Source organism: Arachis ipaensis, chromosome B3 (assembly GCF_059453495.1).
Source record: "Arachis ipaensis isolate K30076 ecotype BB chromosome B3, ASM5945349v1, whole genome shotgun sequence".
NCBI classification, from domain to species: Eukaryota; Viridiplantae; Streptophyta; class Magnoliopsida; order Fabales; family Fabaceae; genus Arachis; species Arachis ipaensis.
In genome coordinates this window covers 39,421,841-39,444,110 of record NC_142438.1, presented here as the reverse complement: position 1 = coordinate 39,444,110, position 22,270 = coordinate 39,421,841, and the positions used below count along the sequence as shown (strand labels likewise).

Genomic DNA, 22,270 nt, shown 5'->3' with positions numbered 1-22,270 from the left:
GCATACTGCTCGGATGGGTGTCAATATTTGTGATGCCTTGATTTAGTGGGAGTTTTTGCTATATGTTCTATAACAGATATTGAATTATTTTTCTGCATAATTAAGTTGATGGTTTATTTCATGTTATGTGAAATGTTCATTTTGCAATATTTGTATTGTTTTTTATCTCAATAAAGTTTTAAAGTTGGACCAGCTGGAAATAGACATGCATGAGATCACTTGGCATGTAATTTTCATATTACTCATCCAAATTTGATCTATGTCGTTGAGTATATTAGGATGGTGATTGTCATGGTTTAGTCACGATATTAATGTGATAAAAGCTACGGTAGTTCCATATCTAATGTATGAGATGGACCAGATTGTTAAAGTAATGAGAGAAGTAGCATTCAGATGCGTGCATAAAGTTTATAAGATGTGATTATGTTAAGAAAGAATATATGTATAGCCCAAGTGGGAGATTGTAAGGAAATTATTTTAATTTCCTAATTTGTTTGTGGGAAATACATATATTAATTATAATCACAAATTATGCTATTTCAAATTAAATGACTTATATAATGATGATCTCATTTATTGTTATAAATGCTAAATTGAATAAGTCATTATTACTTTTGATTTGGAATTAAATGAGAATAAAACTAGATATTATCTTTTGTTCTTTAGATAATTATCTTTTGGATTTTAGATATATTATCTTTTGGACTTTAGATATTATTTTATTTGGGTTTTAGGGTTTAAGGGTGCCATGCTCAAATATAAATAGGCTTTCAGGGTTTCGGTCCCCGACATACCAAAGCCGCCTTTGTTGCTCTTTCCCCATCAAAAGAGTCACAATTCAGCCGCTTAGGAATACAGAAGGCTTTGGTTGAGGAAGATCGAAAGAACCAAGATCCAAACTCTTCCGATCGTATGATTCATGTTTATGAATTCATGTACGCTTCCGCATTCAAGTATTTCCTTTCTTAACGATTTAACATAGATAATATTTGGGCTGAGAAAATTTCAACATGAACAAAAAAAAGAGTTAATAGTAAAATTAGTTTCTAAAAGATAAGTCATTTTTTAAATTTGTCCCTAAAAGATTTTTTCAATCAAATTGGTCCTTCAAAGATTACGAATTAATCATATCTATCCTTCAATTACTCCACTCACAATTTTCATCAACGATTGATGATGTGAAATGTTAACTGATAGCATACATGACACATAACATGTTCAATTGAACGTTGACTAAATATATTTATGAAAATCTATCAATTTAGTCACTAGGTTATATTGGAAATATGATTTTTGTAATTGAAAAAAATGACTAAATTAATAAATTTTCATAAACATATTTGGTCAATATGCAATTAGACATATCAGGTATTAGATATGTTATCAATTAATGTTTTACAACATCAATCTTTGAAGAAAATTGTTAATGGAGTGATTGGATGACAAATATGATTAATTTGTAATATTTGAATGACCAATTTAATTAAAAAAATATTTTAGAGATAAATTTAAAGAATATCTTATCTTTCAAAGACTAATTTGACTATTAATCCAAAAAAATATATAAAAAAATATTAAATAATAAAATATCATATTTTATTAAATAATTGAGAGAAAAAATATAAAAAGATCCATTCCTACTTTTTTTTATGTGTACACTGCAAACATATTTTGCTAATTAAAACAAAATTTAATCAACCATCAAATCACCTTTGATCTTGGTGTAGTAGAAACTTTTTCTTTTTCCAATCACTCTACACCTCTTAAATCTTATTTAGTATCAAATTAGGTGCATATTTTACAATCTAATATATATATATATATATATATATATATATATATATATATATATATATATATATATATATATAAATAAGGAATCCGAAGAAATTTAGTGCATAACTTTTTTTCTAAAATATTTTTTCAAATATTCATCATAAAAAAATTAGTTATTATTTATAAAATTTGAACACAAAGACTCTTAATAGAAAACAATTTTGCTATGTTACTAAAAGTATTTTTGTCAATTTTTATCAACTCTTATTTATAATTGTGTTTAATGGAAGTGTCTTTGTGGATATGTCTAATAAAAATATCTTTTTTATGGCTGTGTCTAATGAAAATATCTTTATAGATATATTTTCTGGATGTGTCTCTTTATACATATATTTAAAATATAATAAATTAACAGATAATATATTAGTACCCTATATTTTTTAATAAAAAAATATGATACTTTCCCTCTTAACCATCAATGTTTATTACTGATACTAGTATAATATGGATTTCACACATTGTCAAATAGCACCAAAAAAATGAGTAATTTCATTAAAAAAAAATTACAAAAATGATTTGTTTTCATGAAATGACTTGGTGGTTGAGCTTATTTACTACTTACTAGTTACTACATACTTTTGCTTTTGTTTTTGGTATTATACACATGACACATAGATGATATCCCTTTCCTTCATCAAAATCCGAAGTGAAATATGTCACAAAAATGTGAAGAAAAAGTATAGATAGACAATAAAAATATTAAATAATATAAATAATAAATGTATTGAATATTTAATTTGTTAGATGTACGGATAATTATTCTAATATTAAGATTTAAATGAATAATTTAGAGGTGTAATATATTTTTATTTTATTAAATCAATTTTAGAATCTATTATTTATATTGTTTACAAAAGTCATTATCTATCTGACAAAGGCCATTAAATTAACAAGTAACATTGACAAATGGCAAAGAAGTCACAATCCTTTCAGTTAGGTTGCTTTTGTTTGTTCTTGTTTATCATTAATGCATGGAGCATCTTAGGCTTTAGCACATAAGAGTGCCACTCTTTATCTGTTTTATTGCTTATTATTTGGGTCCCAATTAATCTTATTGTGTGTTGGGTTTTTTTCAAGCTGAGTCCGCAGCACGTTGCATACTTGAATAGTAACACTAATGTTTCTCATATCTTTAACAAAAAATTAGTTATAAGAATGTGATGCCACAAATTAAAAGAAAGCCAAACAAAACTTATTACAAAAAAAAAAAGTATTTTTATTATGCATTTGTTTATAAATATATATTATTTAATTTATTTTAATATATATATATATATATATTATATTATATTTTAATGTATATTCTGTATAAATAACTAATTTAATAAGAGTAAAGTGTCGTTTTTGTCTCCAACGTTTGGGGTAAATCTTATTTGTGTCCCTAACATTTAAATCATCCTATTTGTATCCCTAACGTTTGTAAAAGTGATTCAATGTTATCCTGCCGTCAATTACACATCATGAACGCTTTAGTTTGAGTTTTAAAAATCTCTTTTTGAAGTTAGAATACAAATATCTGGGATAGAATCGATGATCCACTCCGAAAAATAGCTCATCAAAAGTTGAAACTAATTCCTACAACATTTACATAATTCACTTTTCTAGGACATAATTGAATCTAAACACAAATAATGGAGATAATATTAAAATCGAACACATCCAAGTGAGACCTAATTGAGAATGAATACATCCAAGTGAAAATAATTGAAAAATATAATCTAATTTGTTAGTATAATTGATAGTAGGATAACATTGAATCACTTTTATAAACGTTAGGGATACAAATAGGATGATTTAAACGTTAGGGATACAAATAGGACTTTTTCCAAACGTTGGGGACAAAAACAATACTTTACTCATTTAATAATTATTTTTTATGTGTATACAGATGCTAATGTTAATAATTTTATAAATCAGTAATTTACGTATTTCTAGTCATTGCCAAAAATCTTAAATTCGGATTAGAGACTTCCAATTCTTAAATCACCAATATAAATGGAGTAATTTACGTATTTCTAGTCATTGCCAATAATCTTAAATTCTGATTTGGGACTTTCAATTCTTAAATCACCAATATAAATGGAATCAGAGTGTTTTTGTTGTGATGATTAAAATTGGAGATCCAAATTTTATAAATTTTATGAACAATTATGTTTTTTTTTTATCAAAAAACAAACTAACTGTTAATACAATTAATTAATAAAATTTTTTAATAATTATAATACTATCTAGATTAATTTCTATATTAATAAATTAGATCACAAATAGAATAAAAATTCCAATAACTAATACTATAGCTAATCATTTAATTAATGTGAATAAATTAATTCAAATTATATATATATACACCAATAACATATAATTTTTTAGGTAAATCACATATTTAAATAAAATAAAATTTAAAATTATCCAAATACAATAAATGAGAATTAGTTACATATAGATAAACAGCTAAATAGAGATGGAAATGTTTACTGGACAATGCCTCTGGTATCTAAAAAAATCAACCTTAGCAAGTTTTTCTAAGTCTGGGTACCTTAGCTCGGCTTGTTGTAGCAATTTGCTGATGAACTAATGGCATTATAAGATACAGATAAGTAAATTTTTAATGGTATACCTGGTCTAGGTTTCTGTAAGATCGGCAGAGATGTTAACAGCCTTTTTAGTGCTTGGAATGCTACTTCGCATTCATCACTCCATCTGAAAGCATGTTCCTTTTTCAAGAGCTTGAAAAAGTGGCGAGAATGATTAAATAGAGCCGGTAGGAATCTCGCCAGCATTGCTAGTCGGCCTGTAAGTTGTTGTACCTCCTTGATTGTCCTCGGGCTTTGCATGTCTAGTATAACTCGGCACTTCTCTAGATTTGCCTCGATTCCCCTGGAGGTCAGCATAAAGCCAAGGAATTTTTCTCTTTGTACCCCGAAGGCACATTTTTCGGGGTTTAGGCGTATATTGTGGTGTCGTAGTTGGGTGAATATCTCTTCAAGGTTAGTGCCGTGTTGGATTCTGTTGGCTGTCTTCACCACCATGTTGTCGACATAAACTTCTATGTTCCTGCCTAGTTGCTTGGCGAATGCCTTATCCATCAGGTTTTGATATGTAGCCCCTGCATTTTTTAGTCCAAAAGGCATAACTTTATAACAATAGTTTTCGTATTCTGTTATGAAAGTCGTTTTATCTTGGTCATTAGGGTACATTAAGATTTGGTTATAACCGAATAGGCATCCATAAAGCTTAGAAAATCGTACCCAGAGGCATTGTCTACCAACTTATATATGCATGGTAGGGGATAGGCATCCTTAGGGCATGCCTTATTCAAGTTTGTGAAATCTACACACATACGCCACTTACTTGAAGCTTTTCTTACCATTACGACATTTGATAGCCATGTAAATATGAGTTCCCTATTAAAGCCAGCTTCTAAGAGATTTTGGGTCTCTTCCAGTGAAGCAAGTTTCTTGTCATTTCCTAGTTGTCATTTTCTTTGTACTATAGGTCTGACTGCAGGGTTGATCTGCAGTTTGTGACATATAAAGCTCGGATCGATGCCAGACATGTCTGTAGGAGTCCATGCAAACAGATCTGCATTGGCATGTAGGATAGTGGTGATCTGTGTCTTGATTTCTGTAGTCAGAAAAGAACTTATGTAAGTGAACTTATTTTCATCATTGCCAAGTACTACCTTTTCAAGTTCGTTGGTTGGCTTTGGTCTCTCTCGAAAATCTTCTCTAGGGTTAAGTTCTGCTAGCTATGGTACGTCTTGGATGTTGCACATAGGTCGGTCATTTTGTTGTTTGGTTGTTTGTGGGTTCTTGAGACTTGCGTTATAGCAAGCTTATGCCTCTTTTAGATCGAAATGGATAGTTGCCACCTGGTTATCCTGCACATGGAACTTAACGCACAAGTGAATAGTGGATATAATAGCGTCGAATGAATTTAAAGAAGGTCTACCCAAGATGATGTTATATGGACTGGTACATTCGACTATTAGGTATTGGATATCTTTTGTTTTTGATAGTGGTGGTTCGCCTAGTGTTGTCTTGAGCCAAATGTAGCTGATCACGGGGACCCTCTTGCCCGAGAATCCCGCCAACTCTCCTGCAGACGGTTGTATATACTTTTCACTCAACTTCATTTTCTTGAAATTGGAGAGAAATAAGACATCGGCGCTGCTACCTGGGTCGAGGAGTACTTTTCTTACCAGCAGCTCCCCGACCTGAATTGAGATTACCACCGGATCGTCCAGGTTTGCCGAGGAAGCTTGATAGTCTGATTGTTCAAAGGAAATAGTCGGTGCTGTGGCGTTGGGTGCTACTTTGGAAAGGGCTCCTTCCACCACCAGCATCGCTCGGTAAGTCCTTTTTCGGGCTGAGTTAGACAAGCCTCTACCAGAGAATCCTCCTGAGATACAGTTTATGACCCCCTCGTTTGAGGAGATGGATTTGTTTTTTCTTGTGGGTTTTTTGCAACATCGTCATGAGCATTACTTGTTCTCGGGCGTCCTTGCATGCGCTCATCGATGTATTTGTCCAGTAACCCTTGTCTGGCCAGTCTTTCTTAGCTAAAAAATCAACCAAAAAATTAACAAAAAAAATCAGGGTTTGGATACTTTTGTCACACGGAACCCATCTTTCATAGGTACAACATTAATTTTCTTAATTTATGAGTATTTTTGTCAACGTTCGTAAACTTCATAGGTACTTTTATTAGTTTTTTCTTTTTCCTATTAAAAAGATCTTTACGAACGATTATTATAATTGCAACTAAAATATTTTAATAATAAAGTATAAGATGACTAGTATCGATAAATATATTACTGACTATTTTTATTGTCGTTAAAAAATAAAATAAATGTCACTAAAAATAATTTTTCATATATAATACATGTAACTAATATGTGTGTGCTCTTAAAATATAAAAATTACTAATTGAGTTTTTTTTATGAAAAATGTACATAATTTAAATTTTTAATATATTTATTAAAAATTTAAATTTTTTAATAATAATAAGAATTGTTTTAACATGGGCCATAATTATATTGACGAGTGTAAGTATATGTCATACTTATTATAATTAATAGGTTTTTGTGTCTTGTAACTTGTAAATATATAGTTCGTAGGTTAGAAGTTAGTATATACTTTTCTTTTGGTAGAGATAATTGAAGTCATTTTTCAATGACAGGCTAATATATTATAAACAGGCTATTCCTTATGGAACACCCTTATTATTAGGTTAGACCATTTGTGCAAACTATTGAGCTGTTTAGCATTTCAACAATCCAGCAACATATACACTTTCCCATATAGTAGTTGTAATAATAACTACTTCAATTTCTTTCTTTCTTTTTAATTTTTAATACTCAAATAGAATTAAATATTCAAATAATCATAATTGATTATAATAGATTTATGTCGTAATAAAATTGACTAAATTTCTATAATAATTTCTGAGATTTACGGTTTTCATTATTTTTAGTCTTTTAAATTAAAAATTTATTATAATAGTATTTGATATTCAATTTTAGGTATCATATTGATTTCTATACCACGTTAGATACATGGCTAAATAATATTTGTTTGTTTTAATTTGGTACTTAAACAAGATAAAAACGAGATCATTTTTGAAGAATGAAAGAAGATAACACGATTTGCACATCTTATTCTTCATCTTCACGTTTTATCTTGTTTATTAAGTGCCAAACAAAACGACGCTGTTTAACCCTGTATTTAGGGTGGTAAGTCAGAACTAGTTTAACACTTTGTTTGCTGATTCGGTGCTAAAAAAAGTTTAATGATTAATATAATGCCTAGAACTGAATCTCGAAGACCAAAATAATGAATTTTAGTTTTAAAAAACTAAAATATTAAAAGTCATAAATTTGAAATATTATTTTAGAGATTTAGTCTAATAAAATTATATATATATATATATATATATATATATATATATATATATATATATATATATATATATATATATTTCTTTTTATATGATCCGTCAAATGAATATTTTGATGAAATGGTCAAATTATTCTTCTTATTATAAATTTGTGTATTACTATTTTCTTTGTAAAGAACCCACCACCAACAATCCCATTTCATATATATATACTACTCTTTAATTATCATATATGTCCACATTTAAGATATGATTATTAGAACCCATCCGTCTCAAGTCTTATCAAATTATTCTTTATATTCCATTTCAAATTAAAATCCACCTCTTTCTTATGTGCCATGATTTCAATTCTAATTTCTAACCAGTATTTGTTTTCCACCTTTTTTTTTTCGTCTTTCTTGTTAGGTACTAGATAAATTACACAGCAAAATATAGAGATGAAAAATTAGAAATTTATATAAAATATAAAAATAATTGAATAATTTTTTTTGAGAATTACAACTTCTCGTTATCACAAGGAGACTACAATAACACTCTCTCTTGACAAAAGGAGAATACACTTCTCTATGCATATATAGGAGAAAACTACTCAAAGAAATATTATATTATTCTATCTAGATGACTTGATTGAAATGAATTAAAGAAAAACTCAATTTATAGGTGAGTCTCTTCAATATGAACCATCCGTCAATTAGAGGTATATAATTCTTCTCTTTTTCAACCATTAAAATCCTAAGGTTATAAACTAAGATTATTTATTATCTTTCATTTTATTTAGTTATTATTTATTTATTTATTTTCTAAAATTAGCTTTACTAATTTTTACAATCTCCCACTTAAAGCTAATTTTGATAAATTTTCAAAATTCATGTTGCTCATGTATTCCATAGGCCGTATGAGGATCTACACCATTCAAACTTTTCTGTGTTGATTGGTTTTGTCATGGCATCTGCTAGGTTATCTTTAGTGTGAATCTTCTGCATATCAACACTTCTTTCTTCTACTACTTCCCGAACAAAGTGATATTGTACTCCAATGTGTTTTGTTCTTGAATGAAAGGCAGGATTCCTTGCAATGTGCAAGGCACTCTAACTGTCACAATACACAAAAATCTTCTATTGTTTGTGCCCGAGTTCTTCTATCAACCTTTGGATCCAAATAGCTTCCTTGCATTCTTGTGTAGCTGCCATATATTCAGCTTCTGTAGTAGATAAAGCTACAACAGTCTGTAATTTAGATAGCCAGCTCACAGCTCCTCCTGCAAGTGTAAACACATAGCCTGTAGTAGATTTTCGTTTATCAAGATCACCTGCAAAGTCTGATTCGACATATCTATTGACAATGAATTTTGATCCTCCAAAAGATAATGCAACATTCGAGGTCCCTTTGATGTAGCTCAAGATCCTCTTAACAACATTCCAATGCTCTTTACCCGAATCTGCATAAATCGACTTACCACCGCAACTGTTTGAGCAATATCTGGCTTTGTACAGATCATGGCATACATAAGGCTTCCCACTACTGATGAATACGGTACTCGAGACATTTCCATCCTCTCTGCTTCACTACTAGGGCACATACTTGAGGATAATTTAAAATTCATAGGAAGTGGGGTTGAAATTGGCTTACATTCTTGCATGTTGAAGCGTTGCAAGATCTTCTTCAAATAATTCTTTTGCGATAGCCAAATCTTCCTATCCTTTTTGTCTCGGTGAATTTGCATCCCTAAAATCTTGTTTGCTGGTCCCAAGTCTTTCATATCAAACTCCCTAGCCAACTGTGCCTTCAATTCTCGGATTTGATCTTTGTTGGGACCTACCACCAACATGTCATCCACATACAACAGCAGAATGATGAAATCATTATCACCAGACCTCTTGTAATAAGTACAATGATCTGAACTAAGTCTGTTGTATCCAAGGATAATAATGAAAGAATCAAATCTCTTGTACCAACACCTTGGCGCCTGCTTTAGACCGTACAGAGATTTAGTTAACCTGCAAACCAAGTTTTCTTTTCCTTTTTCTTCAAAATCTTCTGGTTGGAGCATATATATCTCTTCTTCAAGTTCTCCATGAAGAAAAGCAGTCTTTATATCTAATTGCTCTAGATGTATATCAAATGTAGCACACATAGCCAAAACTACTCTAATAGTAGTTAGTCTCACCACTGGAGAAAATATTTTATTGAAGTCAACACCTTCTTTCTAAGCATATCCCTTGACAACCAATCTTGCACGATATCGTTCCACCTGATCATTACTATCTCGTTTGATCTTGTAAACCCATTTGTTACCAATGGCTTTCCGACCTACTGGAAGTTCAACAAGTTTCCAGGTATGGTTCCTATGTAATGCCTCAATTTCTTCTTGCATTGCTGTCATCCACATAGAAGCGTCTGGATTGTGCATAGCCTCCATAAAAGTTGTTGGCTCTCCATCTTCTGTCAAAAGACAATATGCATCATGGTTTGTCAAAACATAATTTGAGTGCCATGATGGTGTTCTTCTTTGTCGAGTGGATTGATGAATGAATTCTTGATGGTTTAGAATATCTCAGATAAAATCTCGTCGAAGTATAGTTTCTAAACCAAGCAATAATCCTTTCATACAAAAAGTTGTTTGTCACTAAAACAAACCCTTAAATTTATAAACCGAAGTATTCAAACCTCGGGTCGTTCTCCCTAGGAATTACAATAAAGTGTCTTGTTATTGGTTGTGAGTTATTTTGGGGTTTAAGATTTTGCACAAGAAATATAAATGGCAAAGGAAATAAACTAACAACTAACAAGGCTCTTGGCAAGATATGAGAGCTAGAAATCCTATCCTAGTTATCTTCCTCAATTGTGATGAGAATTGTTCATTGCTCCCACTTAGTTAACCTCTAACCATGGAGGAAAGTCAAGTGGATGAATCAATTTGATTCCTCAAGACCGAATCAACTCCTAAAGGAAAGACTAGCTTTAGAGGCATTCAAATCAATTAGCAATCTCTAATTATCAATCAACAAAAGAATTAGATAACTCAAGAGTCACTAATCACTCTACCTAGGCCAAGAGGAACAAAATCTCTACAAAAATCCAACCAAGCATTTCTTCAAACACTCGGAAGGCACAAAAGAAAAGTATAGCAAATCACAACAAGAATGAATTCTAACTATAATTGAATACAAAGAATTAACAACAACAATCAAGGAAATCACAATTATCATGGATTACCTCAAATTGCATTATTGAAAGGGAATAAAAGAAACAACAATCTATCCAAAACAAAGTGAAAAATCACAAGAATCAAAGTACATAACTAGAGAGAGGAAGAGGAGAAAATTAAGAATTGGCAAAGGAGAATTGAATTAAGGCATGAATTAAACCTAGATCTAAGAAGAGAGATTAACCCTAACCTAATCCTAATCCTAGAGAGAAGTGAGAGCTTCTCTCTCTAAAACTACTCTAAACTAAAGCTATCACTAACTTTTTTTTTCCTTTAATCCTTGATCCTTTTATTCCTTTCTATCAGTAATTGGCGCCAAAAAAAATGGGTTCAGAAACCCCTCAAAATCGCCAGGCACGTGTTGCCTTAATGAAGTCATATGCAGACATCGACGCGTGCGCGCACGGTACGCGTGCACGTCCCTGGCTGATTCCGCAATGTGCGCGTGAGCGCCTTGTGCGCGTGCGCGTGCTTGGCCGTGATCAATTCTTTGGCTTTTTGTGATTCTCTCCACTTGCATGCTTCCTTCCTTGCTTCCTTTGATCCATGCCTGGCCTATTTCAATACTGGAATTACTAGCAAACACATCAAGGCATCTTATGGAATCAAGGAGAAATCAAAATTCATCAAAATAAGGCCTAAAAAGCATATTTTTACACTTAAGCACAAATACGGGAGAGATAACAAAACCATGCTAATTCATAGGTTAAATGCGAGAAAAGGTCATCAAAATACTCTAAATTCAATACAAGATAAACCCTAAAAATGGGGTTTATCAACCTCCCCACACTTAAACCTTAGCATGTCCTCATGCTAAAATAAGAAGGAACTAAGGGGTATGACATTTATTAAATGCAATTAAACTATATGAGTCCTATCTATATGCAGATACCTAAAGCAAATGGAAATGCTTAGTTCAAACAAATCAATTCCCAAGAGACATGTATAAGCACAATAGCTAGGCAATAGGAATTAAGCCCAAACCACAATTGTATTGAAATATCAAAAATCCAAACTTGCAAGAATATAAATAATATGGGTGAACACATGTACTTGAACTTTTGAACCCTCACCGGATGTGCATCCGCTCTATTCACTCAAGTGTTTAAGGGTTAATTCACTCAATTCTCTTCTAATCGAGCTTTCCAAAATTTGATTTTCTTCTAACAATCAACACTTATTCAATGTATGCATAAATTCATCATGAGGTCTTTCATTTAGGTTGTAATGGGGTTAGGGTCAAGGTAGGATCATTTATGGTTAAGTGGACTAGAGTTTAGATCTTTGATTAGTATAGACTTTCCCACCTAACTATATAATAACCTATACAAATTCAAAATACTCCAACTACCCATTCTTCACTTTTTTTTTCCTTACATATTCATGCATCTTATTTCTTGAGTCATAACACTTATGCATTGATTCCCTTTTGTTGAACTTCACCTTGGGGCATTTTGTCCCCTTTTATTATTTTTTTTCTTCTCTTTTTTTTTTTTTTATACTTTGTACGAGGACATCAATTGCATAAGGTCTTATATATTCAATCAATACATGAGTATGTTCCCAATTCCTAAATATGGAAGTGTACTACCCCTTTTTATCTCATCCAATATTCCCAAGCCTCACCAACTTTGAATAATAAACACTCTCACTAGCCTAGGCTAATCAAAGATCCAAACAAGGACTTTTCATTGGTTTTCCGCCTTGGGCTTGTAATGTGCTAAAATGAGAATAAGTTGGTTAATCATAGGCTCAAAATTGGCTAACAATGGAGAGTAAAAAGGTAGGCTAATTGGGTAAGTAGGCTAATGAAATAATGGCCTCAGTCATACAAATGCATGAATACAAGAAATAAATGGACATATAGAATCAAGCAAATCAAGGATCACAATCATAGAAAGAGAACAATTGCACACAAGAATGGAAAATAAGTGGTTATAAAATGTAACCACATCAATAGGCTCAAGTCTCACAAGCTTGTGTTCTAAGCTCAATACATGCTTCACAAAGTATGAATTTCAAGCAAGTTGCACCAAAAGTTTCCTTCAATCAATTGGGTTGGTGCCCTATGTCCTATAATTAAAATTCTTGGAAAATCTCAATATTTGACTAAGCATTGTTGTGATTGAAAAATGCAAAAATTTCCCTTAGTTTACCCTTTTCTTTTTCACTTAAAACCAATTTCCTATACAAAAAGGATGACTAAGTTTTCACTTAGAACATGATTTCTAATCACAACCACAAACTAAAAAGAAAGATATACAAAAGAAGATATGCAAAAATGTATAAAGAAAAATCCAACTAAAAATATGGAATCTATCATCTAAAACATCTAAAGATATCCAAAAGCATCAAAATATCTAAAATCCAAAATAAGCAGTAAAGGTATCCCAAAACGAGCCAAAATAGCAAGAGTATCCAAAATAAACTCAAGATGCATCAAATATATACAAGAGATATGCAAAGCAAGGTAACTAAGAAAGTAGCCAAAATGTTCACCGGTCCTCTAATGATGCTACCGGTGGCCTCCCCACACTTAAGACCAAGCATCGTCCTCGATGCTAAACCGGAAGATCAGTGGAAGGTACAACGGTAGCTGCTGAATCTGTCTGAGGCTGTGGAACCGGCTCCTCATGGGTCTGTGGAATCTCTGTAGTGTCAGGAGCAGCTGGAGGTGCATCCTGCTGAATCGGCTCATCCGCATCCTCCTCCTGATGATCCTGCTCATCGGAGATCGGAGAGTCTGGAAGCGGAGGTAACTCAGCGCCAAGGGAGACGAGTGCCTGATCCATCCGATCCAGTCGGCGTCTGACATGGAGCCTCTCGCGCTCCAAAAACCGAAATAGACGCTGGACCAGTAGGTAAGTGGGCTCAGGTGCCGAGGGAGGGGCTGTCGAAAAAGATGGAGCTGCTGTCGAAGCTGAAGGTCCAGCCGTCCCTACTACTGCTCTAGCCCTAGAACGGCGTCTAGATGGGGGCTTCTCGTGCACCCAACCACCCCAAGGAATAGTGACCTCCTTGTCAACGTCATCTGGGGGTGGTGGTATCACATCATCATCCAACCAGGGGACCTCAGCTAGGGCGGCCATGCTGGTAACCAAGGTGGGGAATGGAAGTAGGCCACGAATATGCGCTCGCCACATACTCTGCCGGATCAATCGAGGAAAATAAACGTCCTTCCCCTCCATAACGCACCCAATCAGAAGGAGCATCTCCATAGGGATCTCAGAGAAGTGGGTGGTGGGTAAGACATAATGGGCAAATATCATCTGCCAAGTCTTGGCCTCTTTAGTCAGCTGAGCAAAGGGCATCCCTTTAGGCTTAGTGTTGTTTGCATCCATGACCCAAGTAGCATCTGGTAGACCGATCACGTGCCTAAGCGCCTCATAGTCAAAGGTCATGCTGTGAATGGCTAACTCAGCTTGCTGATGAGCGCAGGTGCCATCAGGAGGATGTCGGCACTGCAATGCCTCCTCTATAGCAGTCTCAGTAATCACAACTTCTCTACCCCTCAACTGAACCGAATCCAAAGTGGGACGGAAGAAGTTGCAATAAAATTCTTTCACCCAAGAGATGTTGATATCCCCCAAATCTCTGTCAACAAAATCCATACCCAACTCTAGGATCCGACTAGTAATGGAGCGTCGTACATCATTGGGAAGGACAAGCTTCTTCTCTGTATTCAGCTTCGTCGTCCGGTACTTAGAAAGGCGAAGCTCGCAGTAGAGATTGGGAAACTTGGTTGGGTTGGTAGAGGGTAGCAACTGATTTTCCTTTTCTTCTTCATTCAAAGGATTCTTAGCAAGATTCTTGTAGGTGGAGGGAATAGAGGGGGTAGAACGTTTTCTTTTCTTGGAGGTAGTGGCTATGGCTTTTCCTTTATCCGACATCCTGAAAAGTATGATAGAATATAAGCAATGAAGCACTTAGCATGAAACAAGGAAAGCATGTTCAGGATATCAATTGGCTAATAAACAATTATGACGTGAACTGCTCTTGAAAAGAAAGAAAAATTGGTAAACAAGTAAGCATAAGTGAACAAGTAAACCAAGAATGCAATGTTCACTAAAGTCAACAACTCTTACTCATTAAGCAATAAAATCATCATACTTTTGAAAGAATAGTTAAAGAGGGTTAAATGTGAGTAGAAGCTAAATGGTTAAAGAAATTAGTGAGTTAGAAAAGTGGATTAGTGGTATAATGATATTTAGGCTCAATAAAAGAGGAGTTGTGGCTAGACATAGAAATCATGTTCACCATGATTGATGCAAATCCCAGAAGTCAAATAGGAAACGGAAATTAGCCGAAATTACAATAGAGATTAAGAGGAAAATAGATTTCTTGAAAATTGGGCAGCATCCCGGCTTAAAATTGGACATTCCCAGATAGCAACATAGCATAAGCAGCAAGAAGACAACATCAATTAAGCACAGCAGCAGTGAAATACAACCCAGCAACACAAATGGCATACGCAGCAATCCAAAATCAGCATACAACACCCAAGTAAACAAACAACGAACATACACAAATGGAGCACTTATCAGGCTTAGAATCCTCTATCCAGACCTAGCTACCTAACAACAATTATTTCTATCTAACCTAACATACAAAAATTCAAATTCTAACTAACTAACATTAAGCTAACAGTAATCAAAATTTTAACAGAAGTTGAAGCAGGAACCTGGGAGCAGAGTGAAAATGGAAAGTGGAAATAGGGCAGGGAGGTATGGAAGCAGAGGGATTGAACTTGGCAGAGCGCCGCCGCGGTTGGTGGCGGTTACGGCGGTGGTGACAGATGGTTGGCGGAGTAGAGGGCAGAGTGGAGGTAGAGCAGGGGAGCTGAGAGATGGTGATAGGGAGAAGAAGAGGGATGAGAGGTGCGCGACTGCACAGTGCTCTTCGCGCACTAGGGTTATCTTCATTTCGAATCGACGCGAGCGCGCACCTTGCGCGTCCGCGTACATCGATGAAACTAGGGGCCCACGCGTGAACGTACAGCACGCTCAAGCGTGGATGGGTAGACTATACAAGGGCGCGTGCGCGTTCAGTGCGCGCACGCGCACATTGAGTTGGGCTGGAGGCTTAGAATGGGCTTGACGCACGCCCAACTCTCTGGACAAAGGCCTGGAGTGGTAGCATCATATAAGGGACGCGCGCGCGGCAAGCGCGCGTCCGCGTACGTTGGTAATCTGTTCCTCCTCTGGACATACTGGCGCGCACGCGGCGAGTGCGCGTCCGCATGAGTTGAGTTGAGCTGGGGGCTTAAAGTTGGCCCAGATCCAGCGCAACTCTCTGGATGTTGACCCAGAAGTTACAGCAGCAGATCGACGCGTACGCAGCAGGTGCGCGTACGCGTGCGTTTTCCTATAGCTGTATGGACGCGCACGCACGTAGTGCACGTCAGCGTGGAATGAATTGGGCTTGAGGCACAACGCTGGCCTAAGAGAGGCTCAACTCTCTGGAATATGGGTGATGATGCATCCGCTCAGGGGACGCGTGCGCGTACGGTGTGTGCGCGCGTCCTCCCAACCCTTCTTCTCTTCTCCTTTTTTTTTCTCTCTTTTTTTTTTCAAGCAGAAAAATTATGCTCAGGTGCTCCCTAGACTGCTCACAACTCTTTATTCAATCAACCATCGTACAATTCACAAAAATGCAATTTGATATTATTCATCTACTACTAAACACAACATACACGTGACTAAGCTAACAATTAAGTTGTACAAACAAATTATGTGAAACATCTACCTACAATGGCAACTCAAATCACTTATTAGGAAAATTTAAAAGAGAATGGAAAGAGTTTACCTGGTGGGGTGTCTCCCACCTAGCACTTTTAGTTTAAGTCCTTAAGTTGGACATTTTGAGGAGCTTATTCTCATGGTGGCTTATGTTTGTACTCGTCCTTGAATCTCCAAGGATCTTTGCTTCTCAATTGGTTGACAGAATTTCCAACCATTTTCGTCAAGCTTGGGCAAAGTTCTACCCAAGATATGAGTCCCCATAGTTGGTCTTCACCTAGCAAGCCGGGGTCCCATATCTTATCTTCGCACCCGTCTTCAATTTGATCTTCATACTTTTTCCTTCCGGGTGGTAGACATATAGAATTCTCTTTAATATACCAAGCCTTCCTTTGAGACCCATGCAAAGTGGTATTCTTCCAATCATCGTTCCTATGCCTTGAAACCTTGACCTTAATGAGCCTAATTCCTAACTTGCAACCATTACACAATTCTCTTTTTCCTTTAAGTCCACAAAGAGCTCTAAGTTGTCCATTATTCTCAATCAAACCATATTCAAGTGAGAAATTAAAGTCTAGAGATAGAGATTTTACCCACTTAAATGTTGTATTGGATGGTAAGTTGGGAAGGGATACCTCCCCACACTTAGATAATGCAAGGTCTACTTCCTTGTACTCTTCTTTGTGTATTTCCACCTCTTGACAAATTTCTTTAATTTCAACCATTTCCCTTTTACTTGGCTTGGTGTTGTCTTCAAGAACCTCGGTTTCTTGCCCAATGGGAGGTGATTCAATTTTGGATAGAAATTCATTGATGACTAAATCCATCTCTTGATCAACCTCTTCATAGTCTTCAATCTCAATATACATCGTGCCAACGTTTTTCTCTTGGTAGCTCTCTTTCTCATTGCTCACCAAGGGTATGGGAGGTTGTGCACACTCTTCTATAATTTCAACTCCATGTCCAATGGGAGAGGATTCCATTGTAGAGAGAAATTCATCCATGATTGAATCCATCTCTTGATAAACCTCTTCCAAGTCTCCAACGACGGTATGCCTTAGAGGTTGCGCACCCTCTTCAACATCAATATCAAGCTTCTTGGAAGGGTGCTCCATGGTGCTACATTCCCTTGGACTTTTAACATCTCCTAAATCTTCAACCACTTCTTCCTTTTCTTCAATGATTATAGCTTCCTCTAGTTGCTCCAATACAAAATGGCATTTCTCATCCCCTACCGGAGTTTCCAATCTCTCCTTCATACTTTGCTCTTCTTTCGCGGTTCCACATGTGGCTATGGAAGCACCCCGAGTATTCAAACATTGGTGGGCTAAAGTGTGCACCACCTTGGTCAAATTGGTCACAAACTCAAGTGTATCCTGCTTCATAGCTTCTTGTCCTTGAAGTAACAAAGTGAGAGGATCGTCTATTGGGGCTTGGGGTGGGTAGGAAGGTTCATCATTTTGGAGAGAGGGTTCATGGTAGGAAGGTGATTCTTCTTGGTAAAGGTATGGAGATGGTGAGTATTGAGGTGGTTCTTGGGAGTAATCTTGATATGGTTGTGGTGATTCTAGAGGTTCTTGCTCATAATGGCCATAAAAATATGGTATGGATGATTGGTTATATGATGGATATGGATCATAGGGTGGTGTTTGGTGATGAAAGGCTTGTGAGAGTGGTTGAGGTTCATGTTGAGGATGAGATTCATAGGCATATGATGGTGGTTGTTGAGTATCACAAAAAGAATCATCATAGCCGTTATGATGGAAATTATACCTATAAGTATCCGGAGGTTGTTGCCAATATGAGTGATCAATTCCTTGAGGCTCTTCCCATTTTTGTTGGTTCCATCCATGGTACATGTTGCCATTAAAGTCTACACTTCCTACAACACACTTAGAACCATACTCAAAGCCAAAGTGAGAATTCATAGTGGAAAAGCAAAATAAAACTAACAAAAACTAGCAAATAAAGAAAAAAAAACAAGATATTCACACTATTCATATATATACAATAACCAATAAAACAACACCATTGCAACTCCCCGGCAACGGCGCCATTTTGATGAATGAATTCTTGACGGTTTAGAATATCTCAGATAAAATCTCGTCGAAGTATAGTTTCTAAACCAAGCAATAATCCTTTCATACAAAAAGTTGTTTGTCACTAAAACAAACCCCTAAATTTATAAACCGAAGTATTCAAACCTCGGGTCGTTCTCCCTAGGAATTACAATAAAGTGTCTTGTTATTGGTTGTGAGTTATTTTGGGGTTTAAGATTTTGCACAAGAAATATAAATGGCAAAGGAAATAAACTAACAACTAACAAGGCTCTTGGCAAGATATGAGAGCTAGAAATCCTATCCTAGTTATCTTCCTCAATTGTGATGAGAATTGTTCATTGCTCCCACTTAGTTAACCTCTAACCATGGAGGAAAGTCAAGTGGATGAATCAATTTGATTCCTCAAGACCTAATCAACTCCTAAAGGAAAGACTAGCTTTAGAGGCATTCAAATCAATTAGCAATCTCTAATTATCAATCAACAAAGGAATTAGATAACTCAAGAGTCACTAATCACTCTACCTAGGCCAAGAGGAACAAAATCTCTACAAAAATCCAACCAAGCATTTCTTCAAACACTCGGAAGGCACAAAAGAAAAGTATAGCAAATCACAACAAGAATGAATTCTAACTACAATTGAATACAAAGAATTAACAACAACAATCAAGGAAATCACAATTATCATGGATTACCTCAAATTGCATTATTGAAAGGGAATAAAAGAAACAACAATCTATCCAAAATAAAGTGAAGAATCACAAGAATCAAAGTACATAATTAGAGAGAGGAAGAGGAGAAAATTAAGAATTGGCAAAGGAGAATTGAATTAAGGCATGAATTAAACCTAGATCTAAGAAGAGAGATTAACCCTAACCTAATCCTAATCCTAGAGAGAAGTGAGAGCTTCTCTCTCTAAAACTACTCTAAACTAAAGCTATCACTAACTTTTTTTTTCCTTTAATCCTTGATCCTTTTATTCCTTTCTATCAGTAATTGGCGCCAAAAAAAATGGGTTCAGAAACCCCTCAAAATCGCCAGGCACGTGTTGCCTTAATGAAGTCATGTGCAGACATCGACGCGTGCGCGCACGGTATGCGTGCGCGTCCCTGGCTGATTCCGCAATGTGCGCGCGAGCGCCTTGTGCGCGTGCGCGTGCTTGGCCGTGATCAATTCTTTGGCTTTTTGTGCTTCTCTCCTCTTGCATGCTTCCTTCCTTGCTTCCTTTGATCCATGCCTGGCCTATTTCAATCCTGGAATTACTAGCAAACACATCAAGGCATCTTATGGAATCAAGGAGAAATCAAAATTCATCAAAATAAGGCCTAAAAAGCATGTTTTTACACTTAAGCACAAATACGGGAGAGATAACAAAACCATGCTAATTCATAGGTTAAATGCGAGAAAAGGTCATCAAAATACTCCAAATTCAATACAAGATAAACCCTAAAAATGGGGTTTATCATGGATCGATGAACTTCTATGTCATTAGCCTCTGCTTCTTGTTCTTCGTGCTGTGGTTCTGCTTCAGAAAGATCACCTTCTCTGCATTTTTCATCTATTTGAACAGTGCTTATATCTTTAATAGTGCTGTCATTTTCTTGTTCTTTTTGCAATTCATCTTCTGCAAATATCACATCTCTACTGACAACTACCTTGCGGGCAGTGGGATCCCACAGGCGATACCCCTTAACTCCGTCAGCATAACCCAAGAATATACATTTTCTAGACTTTGGATCTAGCTTTGTTCTTTCTTGGGAATTGTACATCACGTACACAGGACAACCAAATATATGTAAAGAAGAATAATTAGGTGGCTTACCTTGCCACATCTCCATTGGTGTCTTCAACCCAATTACAGTTGATGGTGACTGATTTATCACATAACAGGCAGCTTTAACAGCTTCTGCCCAAAAAGACTTGGCTAAACCTGCAGTTTGCAACATAGCTCGTGCTCTTTCTAGGAGAGTCCTATTCATTCGCTCTGCTACACCATTTTGCTGAGGCGTATATGCAACTGTGAATTGCCGTTGAATACCTGCTTGCTTGCAAAATATTAGAAAATCACCATCGACATATTCTCCTCCATTATCTGTCCTTAAACACTTGATCTTCTTTCCAGATTCAAGTTCTAACTTTGCTTTGAACTCTTTGAACATCGCAAACATGTCTGACTTCTTCTTGATCGGGTACACCCATAGCCTCCTAGAGTAATCATCAATAAATGATACAAGAAATTTTGCTCCTCCTAGGGACATCTCTGACGATTCCCACACATCAGAATGAATCAACTCCAATATGTGCTTGCTCCAAGAAGTTGATCTACCTAACGTCAATCTATGTTGTTTGCTTGTAACGCAGTACTTACAAAACGGTAAGTTTACCGATTTGAGCCCGGGAATGAGATTACGTTCTACAAGAATCTTCAAGCCTCGTTTTGACATGTGGCCTAGTTTGCAATACCATATCATTGTCATTTCTTCTTGGCTTGTTGAAGCAACTGATGCCTCTGCCTCTTGAAAAGTATCTCCCACAAGCATGTATAGATTTGCTGCAATCTTTTCTGCTTTTATTACCACAAGAGCTCCTTTAACAACTTTCAAGATCCCACTTTCAATATGGGTCTTGCAACCAAGTTCATCCAGTTTCCCAATGGACAACAAATTCTTCTTCAAGCCCTTCACATGTCTTACCCCTTGAAGTGAACAAATAGAACCATCAAACATTTTTATTTTGACAGTACCTATTCCAACAATTTCTAAGGCATGATCGTTTCCCATAAACACAGATCCTTCCAAGAAAAGTTCATATGTACAAAACCAATCACGATGAGGAGTCATGTGCCATGTTGCTCCTGAATCAACAATCCAAACATCAGTGAGCTGTTTGCTGCCTTTAGAACCAATTTTTGCTTCGCCGTATAGGATTTCTCCATCATCAGAGGTACTCGCAACACATCCTTAAGAACTTGATCCTTTTAGAACCTTCTCTATACTCTTCTTATTCCAACAATCTTTCTTGAAGTGCCCTCTCTTTCCATAATTGTAGCATTTGACTTGCTTCTTACTTTGTGACTTTGGTCTACTTTGACTCCCACTGGAACCACACTCCATTGATCTCCCTCTTGTCATCAACAAAGCCTCTGCTTGTTTTGAGCTCTCTAATCTATCTTCCTTATTCTTGCGCCTAGATTCTTCCTCAAGAATCGCAGCAACTATGTCATCAAAAGAAAGATAACCAGTCAAAACATTATTAGTTAAGTTAATGATAAGATGATCATACGAATTTGGTAGACTTTGAAGTAAGAGCTCTGCACGTTCGTTTTCCGCTATGGTATATTCCAACGATGAGAGTTGAAAAAATAATATATTTAGATTATTGATGTGATCTGTTGCTGATGTGGATTCACTCATTCGAAGAGTATAAAGTTTTCTCTTCAAGAATATCTTGTTGTGAAGTGACTTGACTTCATATAATTTTGTGAAAGCATCCCAAATTTTCTTTGCTGTCTTTTTTTCTGCTATACTTGATA

General features: G+C 35.5%; 1 protein-coding gene across 1 annotated transcript; it reads right to left on the bottom strand.

Annotated features, from left to right (window-relative positions):
• Positions 1 to 5,671: 5,671 nt before the first annotated feature.
• Positions 5,672 to 6,181, bottom strand: LOC107632979 (uncharacterized). Its single transcript, XM_016336616.1, has one exon. The coding sequence runs from the start codon at positions 6,179 to 6,181 to the stop codon at positions 5,672 to 5,674; it is 510 nt and encodes a 169-aa protein (XP_016192102.1).
• Positions 6,182 to 22,270: the final 16,089 nt, after the last annotated feature.

Excerpts from the sequence above, each read along its gene's own strand:
- LOC107632979 (XM_016336616.1), bottom strand. The coding sequence starts at position 6,181 with ATGCTGGTGGTGGAAGGAGCCCTTTCCAAAGTAGCACCCAACGCCACA.